The sequence below is a fragment of the Muscardinus avellanarius genome (genome assembly GCF_963383645.1).
Source record: "Muscardinus avellanarius genome assembly, chromosome: 1".
Taxonomy (NCBI): Eukaryota; Metazoa; Chordata; class Mammalia; order Rodentia; family Gliridae; genus Muscardinus; species Muscardinus avellanarius.
This window is the reverse complement of record NC_137786.1, coordinates 103,624,609-103,634,074: the sequence shown is the minus strand read 5'-3', so window position 1 is coordinate 103,634,074 and position 9,466 is coordinate 103,624,609. Positions and strand designations below refer to the sequence as shown.

General features: G+C 49.4%; 1 protein-coding gene across 2 annotated transcripts in view; it reads left to right on the top strand.

The window, feature by feature from the left end:
- Positions 1–254: 254 nt before the first annotated feature.
- ARAP3 (ArfGAP with RhoGAP domain, ankyrin repeat and PH domain 3) overlaps positions 255–9,466 on the top strand; it is a gene marked incomplete at both ends in the record, with an annotated part of 31,195 nt that continues 21,983 nt past the window's right edge. The window contains 10 exons of one of the 2 annotated variants that reach the window (XM_080712916.1): positions 255–788; positions 903–964; positions 1,069–1,180; positions 7,586–7,777; positions 7,910–7,979; positions 8,228–8,348; positions 8,428–8,612; positions 8,692–8,798; positions 9,047–9,246; positions 9,343–9,428. In XM_080712916.1, the coding sequence (XP_080569042.1) occupies positions 265–788; positions 903–964; positions 1,069–1,180; positions 7,586–7,777; positions 7,910–7,979; positions 8,228–8,348; positions 8,428–8,612; positions 8,692–8,798; positions 9,047–9,246; positions 9,343–9,428 (1,659 nt within the window). The remainder of the gene's footprint in view (positions 789–902; positions 965–1,068; positions 1,181–7,585; positions 7,778–7,909; positions 7,980–8,227; positions 8,349–8,427; positions 8,613–8,691; positions 8,799–9,046; positions 9,247–9,342; positions 9,429–9,466) is intronic. The other variant, XM_080712915.1, reaches the window with a different exon arrangement.

Genomic DNA, 9,466 nt, shown 5'->3' with positions numbered 1-9,466 from the left:
TGAGCCTGGGGCAAGCCCCTTCCCCTCACTGGGCCTCAGTTTCCTTGACTGCATATGAAAGAACTCTCCTATAAGAGAGAGCCCTTTCTAATGTTCTGGGATGGCTTTGCTCCCAACCGCAGGCCTTTGGGTATTTCTCTTTGGAGAAAGACTGGAGGCTGGTACCCCTCTGTCCAGACCTCACACTGTGGGGCAGGGAGGGGGAATCTCAACCTGAGCCCTCCCTTCACCCTGCCCCTCCCCTCAGCAATGGCTTGAGCCCCCATGGCTGCCCCTCAGGACCTGGACATCGCTGTGTGGCTGGCCACGGTGCACCTGGAGCAGTATGCAGACACGTTCCGGAGGCATGGCCTGGCTACAGCGGGTGCAGTCCAAGGCCTGGGCCTCGAGGAGCTGAGGCAGTTGGGCATCAACGCCACAGGGCACCGGAAACGCATCCTGCGCTTGCTGCAGGCCAGAGCTGCTGAGGGCTTCCTGGATCCCAAATCGGATAGTGCCATGGAGCCATCCCCGAGTCCAGTCCCCCAAGCCCAGCCCCCAAAGCCTGTGCCCAAGCCCAGGACGGTATTTGGTGGGCTCAGTGGACCTGCAACCACCCAGAGGCCTGCAGTGAACTCAACCTTCTGGGGACCAGAAGTGTCCAGGAACTCAGAGTCCAGCCCAAAGTCCCCTCCTCTCCCTTCTTCCTCCTCTGAGCAGCCTTCAGCCCTAAATACAATGGAGATGCTACCCAATGCCATCTACTTCGGCCTAGACTTAAGAGGCGGGGCACAGGCGGCTCAGGACACGTGAGTGGGGTTGGTGTGGAGGTCTGATGCTGGCCGCAGAGCAGGGTTGGGGGGAGGAGGGCTTGCAGTGCTTCTTCCTGTCTCCCTCAGTAACCAAAACACCTTTCCCCTTAGGGCACCGGACAGTTCCCAAACAGCTGCCCCGACGCCTGTCCTCAGGCCCACAACAGGCACAGGTCGGTGGGTTCCTGAGCTAGGGGAACGGGATAGAGCCTGCCAGAGCTGCAGACATTCCCACCTGAGCTCCTCTCCCTCTTCTCCCCTTTCCTTGCCCCACCAGTGCACATCATGGATCCAGGTTGTCTGTACTATGGTGTCCAGCCTGTGGGGGTCCCAGGTGCCTCTGACAGAAGAGAGGGCAGAGGTGTCTGCCAGGACAGGGCTGAACACAGGTAAGTATTCAGTAGAGTAGAGATGGGAGGCTGAGGGGAAGCTTGAGGAGCCCGGGAGCCTGTGGGGGCCACGTGTCCAGTTACTCGTGTTTCTCATCTAATGCGCCCAGCCAGGCACTCAGGGTTTAGGACGGCTATGGCAAAGCAAGTAGACAAACTAACTGACCCAAAATTAAACATTGGAAGAGTACTTCCCCCTCTTTCATTCTGCCTATGCTCATTGAGTAGCTATCACATGCCTGATACAGGCACTTGGGATAGATTAGAATACATAGAAACCCCTGTCTTTGTGGGGAAGATAGTTAAACATAATAGATTATAAGGTATATTGGATTATGTAAATTCATAGGGAAAATAGAACAGAGTAAGAAGGCTAGGGGTGAGGTAGGGAACTGCAGGGTTTTTTTTGTTTGTTTTGTTTTGTTTGTGGTACTGAGGGTAGAACCCAGGGGCTTTTCTACCTCCAGGCTATACTCCTAGACCTATTTTATATTTTATTTGGAAACAGGGTCTCACTAAGTTGCTGAGAGCCTCACTAAGTAGCTGAGGCTGGCTTCGAACCTGTGCGATCCTCCTGTCTCAGCCTCCCAAGCGCGGGGATTACAAGAGTGTGCCACCACGCCTGGCTCAGACTGCAGTTTTTTTTTTATTAAGAGTTATTGGAGAAGCCTCCCAGCCACTCAGAAGGCTGAGGCAGGAGGATCACAAGTATCAGGCCAGCCTGGCCAATTTAGCCAGACCCTTTCTCAAAACCTTTTAAAAGGGCTATGGATGTAGTTCAGTGGTAGAGCACCCCTGGGTTCAACCCCTGTACTGCAAAGCAAATAAACACAGAAGACTTATTGGAAGCCAGGCATGGTGGTGAATGCCTATCATCCTAGTGCTTGAGAGACAGAAACAGAAGGATCACAGGCTTAAGGCCAGCCTCAGAAACTTAGTGAGGCCCTCAGCAAAATCAAAATACAGAAATACACAATAAAATAAAATAGGGCTGTGTAGCTCAAAAGTAGAATCCCCCTGGGTTCAGTCCCACCCCCTACCCCATCACACACACAAGACTTATTGGAGCAAGCAATGAGCAGGCAGATGACATTTGAACAAAAGCTCGAAGGAGCTGAAGGAGTTAGCCATGAAGGTTTCTAGAACAGTATCCCAGGCAGGGTGGTCAGAATAGAGGATTCAAGGAAGGCATTGCCCAGGGGGAGTGGTGGGGAGGGCAGCAGTATGGCTGGGACAGATGGGACCACTAGGGAGGAGACGAGGTCAGAGAGTTAAAGGGGCCCCACAGGGAGGGAACTTCACTTTTACTCTAAGTGAAATGGGAAGCCATTGGAGAGATTTAGTTTATGTTTTATTTTATTTAGTTATTTTACTGTATTGAGGATGGAACCTAGGGCCTCTTGCATGCTGGACAAGCACTATGTTACTAAACTACATTCCCAGCCCTTTGACTTACATTTTAAAAGGCTCCCCCTGAGCCGGGCATGGGGACACACATCTGTAATCTCAGTATTTGGGAGGCTGAGACAGGAGGATGGCAGGTTGGAGGTCAGCCTCAGCAGAGTGAGGCCCTCTGAAACTTAGTGAGACCCTGTTTCAAAATAGAAAAATAAAAGAGGGATGGGGTGTGGCTCAGAGGTAGAGGGCCCCTGGATTTATGGGTTCAATCCACCAGTACCACAAAAAATAAAATAGAAGGCTCCCTCTGGATGTCATGCTGGAAATAGTGTGTAGGGGCAAGAGCAGCAGAGAGGCCACTGAAGAAGTGTTTGCAATAAGTTAGGTGAGAGATCTGAGTAGTGATGCTAACAAGACAAGAACTGGCTACATTTTGAGTGTAAACTGTCAAATTAACTTGGGTGTGAGAGGAAAACAGCAGGCAGGAATGGTTTTGAGGGCTTCAGCTTAAGCCCGTGCTATTCTGTATCGTAACCACTAACCACGTATGACTACCGAGCACATAAAATGTGGCTGGTCTATATTGAAATGTGCTGTAAATGTAAAATACCTATTAGATTTCAAAGACAGTAAAACAAACACAAAACACAATGTTGGATGAATGTAACTGATTTAAAAATAAATGATCTTAGTAATTTTTTTTTTTTTTTTTGCGCTACTGGGGATGGAACCCAGGGGCATTGTATCTCCGAGCTACACCCCCAGCCCTATTTTTTATTCTTTATTTTGAAACAGGCTCCCACTGAGTCGAAAGGGCTTCACTAAGAAGCCGAGGCTGTCCATGAACTGCAGTCCTCCTGTCTCAGCCTCCCAAATGCTAGGATTACAAGTATGCGCCACCATGCCCGGCTGAGCTTAATCATTTTTATTTTGACTACAAATTGAAATGTAATGTTTGTCTGGGTGTGGTGGTACATGCCTGTAATTCCAGTACTTGGGAGGCTGAGATAAAAGGATCACAGGTTTAAGGATAGGCTCAACAACTTAAGTGAGACTCTCAGTAACCTGGCGAGACCCTGTTTCAAAAACACAAAGTAAAATAAGGCTGGGGTTGTAGCTCAGAGGCAGAATGACCCTGGGTTCAACCCCTAGTGCCACCAAAAAAATTAAAATAAGATAAAATGTAATGTTTGGGCTATATTGGTAGTATATAAAATATACTATTAAAATAATTATATCTGTTTTTTTAAGAATTTTTAAATGTTGTTCTTAGAAAATTTTAAATTGCATATTGATTCACCCTGATTTCTATTGGATATCATTGTCTGGAGCAACTGAAAGTTCATGGAGTTGCCAGGATCTGAGACAAGGAAGATTGTGCATAAAGTAGGTGGCAGGTAGATCAGGGGTTCCATTATGGGTATTTTGAATTTGAAGTACGTATTATATATCTAATAAGAGATGGCTTGGGTATATAATGTATAGACCATTGGCTATACAAAAGACCCTTAGCTACAAAGTCTAGAGTTTGGGTGAAAGATCTAGGCTGATGGTCTCAATCTGGGGGTTCTCAGCCTTTAGATGGGAGTATATAGCTGTGAATGGGTGTGGACGGAGGAAGGACTGAAATCGGAGCCCTGGTGCCCTCCAAAGTCCAGAGGTTTGGGAAGAGGAAGAATCAGCAAAACAGACCAGAAAGAAATGGCTTGTGAAGGAGAAAAAAAGCCAGGAGAAGGTGAAGTTATAAGAGCTAAGTGAAGACAGTGCATAAGGAGAAGGGAGAGGCCACTGTCACGTGCGGTGGAGAGGGCTGAGAGTGACCTCTGAAATTGGCCACAGAGGTCACTGGGGACTTTGACAAGGACAGTCTTGGGGGCGGCGAAAGCCTGATCAGAGTGGGTTTAAGAGAGAATGGAGCCAGATGTGGCGGCATATGTCTGTAATCCCAGTATTTGGGAGGCAGAGACAGGAGGATCGCAGGTTCTAGAAGAGCCTCAGCAATTTAGTGAGGCCCTCAGCAATTTAACAAGACCCTATTTCAAAATAAAAAGGGAGGGGGTCTAGCTAGGAGATAAAGTACCCCTGGGCTCAGTCCCCAGTACCAGAAAGGAAAAAAGAATGGGGTCAAGGCACAGTGGCCAGAGTAATCCCAATATATGGAAAGCTGAGACAAGAGGATCACAGGTTCAAGGCAGTGCACAGTAACTTCGTGAGACCCTGTTTTAAAATAAAAAATAAGAAGGCTGGGGATGTAGCTTACAGTTAGAATGCCCCTGGGTTCAATCCCCAGTATAAGAGAGGGAGAGGGAGAGAGAGGGGGAGAAGAAGAGGAGGAGGAGGAGGAGGAGAGTTGAGTTAGCAATGTATAGATATTGTTGAGTTTTTCTGCAAAGAAAAGCAGAGTTGAGTAGGAATGAATATTGATAGTGGAGTGGAGTCAAGCAAAGGGCTTTTCATAAGATGGAATGTTATGTATGTTTGTAAGTGAATGACAATGATGTGGGGGAGAGGGACATGTAACTGTGTAGGCAGAGAGAGGGATAAAGTCTGGAGTGAGGTCTTTGTGTAGGTGAGAGGAGTAGGATCCAGCGCTTAGAGGAGGGTCTGGTGTTAGACAAGGCGTTTATTGCATCACAGGAGGAAGGCAGAGTATGCGCATTAAAATTGGTAGATGTGATGCTGGAAGTCTGTGGGCATTCTCATCTGACTGCTTCAATTTCTTGGTAAAACAGGAAATGAATAGGGTAGAGTAGCAGTTCCTAACCTTAGCTGTACCTCAACTTGGGTAATTTTTAACACTTACAGGTGCCTGGGCCCCACTTTTAGGAATTCTATTTATTTATTTTTTTCAAGTGATATCATTCTATTCATGTTTTGTTTTGTTTTTTGTTTCTTTTTTAATTTTGGTGATACTGGGGTTCCTGGAAGCCCTTCTACCTTCGGGCTACACTCCAAGACCTATTTTATATTTTTATTTGGAAACAGGGTCTCGTAAGCCAGCACGGCTGGCTTTGAAACTGAGTGATCCTCCTGTCTCCGCCTCCCAAGTACGAGGAATTCGATTTAAATGTCTGTTATGAAGCCCATGTACTGATATTTTAAAAAAATTTCCCAAGGATTTTGTGCTGCTGAGGTTGAGAACCACTGGAATAATAGAGAAATCTATTTGGGGTGGTTAAGGAATACCTCTCTGAGAAGATGACTTGAGCCAAGAACCAAAGGATGAGAAAAAGCAGCTCAGGGAGGCATGGAAGGAAGGGTGTTGTAGGCAGAAGGGACAGCCTGTGCAAAGGCTCAGAAGGAAAGAGAATGAATGGGTGTATTCATTCGAGTCACCCCTCCATGCCAGTCTGGTATAAAGCTGTACCTATCCTCTGTATTTCTATCTTTTAATAAACTTCTTTAAATTTTCAGCAAAAAAAAAAAAAAAAAGAAAGAAAGAAAGAAAAGAGAATGGATGGTAGGAGCAAGGGTGGGGGCGACACCACATGAGGTCAGGGAGCAGTTGTGGGTCTCACCGTGCAAGTCCTTTAGCCCACGGCAGGGAATTAGGGTTGAGCCTAAGTGCAAATGGGACATTATTAGAGGGTTTTGTGCAGGCTAGTGAAATTATCTTTTTTTTTTTTCATTTTCTTTCTTTCTTTCTTTTCTTTCTTTCTTTCTTTTTTTTTTTTTTGGCGATGCTAGGGATGGAACCTAAGTGCATTCTATCTCTAAGCTACACCCCCAGCCCTATTTTGTATTCTTTATTTTGAAACAGGGTTTCACTGAGTTGCAAAGGGCCTGACTCCTTTTTAAAAGCACTAGTGGCTGTGGAAGAGTGGACTGTAGGAGCAAGGGCAAGAATGAAAGCAGGCAACCGCTGAGGCAGTTTACATCATCTTAGTGAGATTTGGTGACCATCACCTCTGGTCCAGGAAGAGATGGTCAAGAACATTTTGGAATCATGGCCATAATCCCAGTATTTGGGAGGCTGAGGCAGGAGAATTGTAGGTTCAAAGCCAGCCTCATCAATTTAGTGAGACCTTCAGCAATTTAGCAAGACCCCTGTTCCAAAAATAAAAAATAAAATAGGGCTGGGGTATAGCTCAGGAGTAGAATACCTTTCAGTTCAGCCTCCAGCAAAAAAACAACAACAATAACTTTTTTGGAAAAAGAACCAGTAAGCCGGGTGTGGTGGTACACACTTATAGTCCCAGTACTTGGGAGGCTGAGACAGGAGGGTCATGGGTTCATGGACAGCCTCAGCTACTTAGTGAGGCCCTCTTCAACTTGATGAGACCTTGTTTCAAAATAAAGAATAAAAAATAGGGCTGGGGGTATAGCTCGGAGGTAGACTGCCCCTGGGTTCCACCCCTAGTACCACAAAATAAATAAATAAATAAATAAATAAATAAATAAATAAAGCCACACAAAAAAACAGTAAGCCGGGCATGGTGGGGCACACTTGTAATCCCAGTACTTGGGAGGCTGAGACAGGAGGATCGCAGGTTCACAGCCAGCCTCAGCTACTTAGTGAAGTGCTCCACAACTTAGTGAGACCCTGTTTCAAAATAAAGATTAAAAATATGGCTGAGGGTGTAGTTTGGAGGTAGAATCCTCCTGGATTCAATCCCCAGTACCATAGAAAAAGAAAAAGGAAAGAAAGAAAGAAAGAAAGAAAGAAAGAAAGAAAGAAAGAAAGAAAGAAAGAAAACAAACTAGCAGGGCAACCATGACAAGATGTCATCTACAGTCTTTCCCCTGTATTTCCACTCAAATAATGCTAATAGTAGAGGAGAGGGTTGCAGTGCTCCTAGTAAAAGTTCCAAATCTGCTCAGGGAAGAAGCTCCATGATAATCTTTTGGTTCCCAACTTCCCTATCCCCTGTTTGAAAGGCAGATCTAATATCTGCCAGGCATTCTACTACGTGCCTGTGGGTGGGGATGGAGAAATGAGAAAGAGGGTGTTCAAGATACTGGGTACTGGCTCTAATGTATGTTCTTCCCTCTCCTGGCCCCCACAAGGTCCAGCAGACAGGATCTGGAGGCACGAGAGGATGCTGGCTATGCCAGCCTCGAGCTACCTGGGGACTCCAACCTCTCACTACTCACCTTGGACGCGGAGGAGACCATTTCGCCCTATGCCAGCTTCTCCTCCACAACAGACCACCCCATGCCCCTGCTCAGTGGCTGGCTAGACAAGCTCTCGCCTCAGGGGTGGGGCTGCTGGGAAGGAAAGGGGGAGGAGGGAGGCTGGAGGTGGGGAGCTGGTCCCGAGTGCTCCTGGGCCCTGTGATTTCCCCCACCCTTGCTGCCCCAGTCACCAATCTTGACCCCTTCCTTCCTCAGAAACTATGTCTTCCAGAGACGCTTCGTGCAATTCAACGGGAGGAGTCTGATGTACTTCGGCAGTGACAAGGTGGGGGCCAGCAATGCTAAGTGGAGACTCGGGAGATGGAGAGTGAGGGCTCAGGATTGGAAGCAGTGAAGCCCCTCATGGGGTGGGGGGGGCACCGCCTGCCTCATGTAGCGTTTACGGTAGCTGGTCAGCAGCTGTGACCATTGCTTATAGACCAAATACCGGTTCATGAAAGCTGGTGCTCGACCCAGGAGTCGGCACACATGGTTCAGTTCTTGTCCCCATGAGTCACTGAACTTTCTCTCCAGGACCCCTTCCCCAAGGGTGTGATCCCTTTGACTGCCATCGAGATGACCCGCGGCAGCAAGGACAACAAGTTCCAGGTTATCACAGGCCAGAGGGTGTTCGTGTTCCGCACAGAGAGCGAGGGTGAGGGCCGGGGCCCACTGGGCCGGGGTGGGAAGGAGGGAGCACAGGCCATCTGACCTGCTTCCCATTCCCCCATCAGCTCAGCGGGACCTGTGGTGCTCCACGCTGCAATCCTGCTTGAAGGAGCAGCGCCTCCTGGGATCCCCCCGGGCCCCCCACCCGCCCCGACCCCTCCGCACCGGCATGCTGGAGCTGCGTGGACATAAGGCCAAGGTGTTTGCTGCCTTGAGCCCTGGCGAGCTGGCACTGTATAAGACTGAGCAGGTACAGAGGGTTGCGCGGGGTCTGAGGAGCCTAGCCTCGCCCATTCTGGCAACTCACGGCGCCCACTCGACTCCACCAGGCTTTCTCTCTGGGCATCGGGATCTGCTTCATCCAGCTGCAGGGCTGCAGCGTGCGGGAGACCAAGAGCCGAAGCTTCGACCTGCTCACCCCTCAGCGCTGCTTCAGGTGGGCCCCAGGCTGGTGGGAGGCCAGGCTGGGGGGCTTCTGCGGGGAGGCACAAGGGTGCAGAGGGCTGGAGGCCTCCTCTGTGGGATTTTAGTGGATATGTACTGATGAGATCCAGTGGGCAAGGTCAAAATGTCAGAGGATCTGGGCTGGCCCAGATGTGGCCTGTGGCGGTTCCTGCAGGAATGGCCACTGGGATGGGACCTGGGGGGAGGTCCATGCCCACGGACTGGCTGTCCACCCCTCAGCTTCACGGCCGAGTCTGGGGGGGCTCGGCAGAGCTGGGCGGCCGCTCTGCAGGAAGCAGTAACCGAGACCCTGTCTGACTACGAGGTGGCTGAGAAGATCTGGTCAAATCGGGCAAACCGGCATTGTGCAGACTGTGGGGCCTCCCGCCCAGACTGGGCCGCTGTCAACCTGGGGGTGGTCATCTGCAAGCAGTGTGCAGGTGAGGGCTGTGGCCTCAAGCCCAAACGGGGAGAGGGAGGAGCGCCGGGGCAGAGGGCTCAGGATGCCCATGCCACATGCCCCGCACACACAACAGGTCAGCACCGGGCCCTGGGTTCTGGGATCTCCAAGGTACAGAGCCTGAAGCTGGACACAAGTGTCTGGAGTAATGAGATAGTGCAGGTGAGAGGTCTGTGGAGGGAGAAGGAGGCAGGGATGGA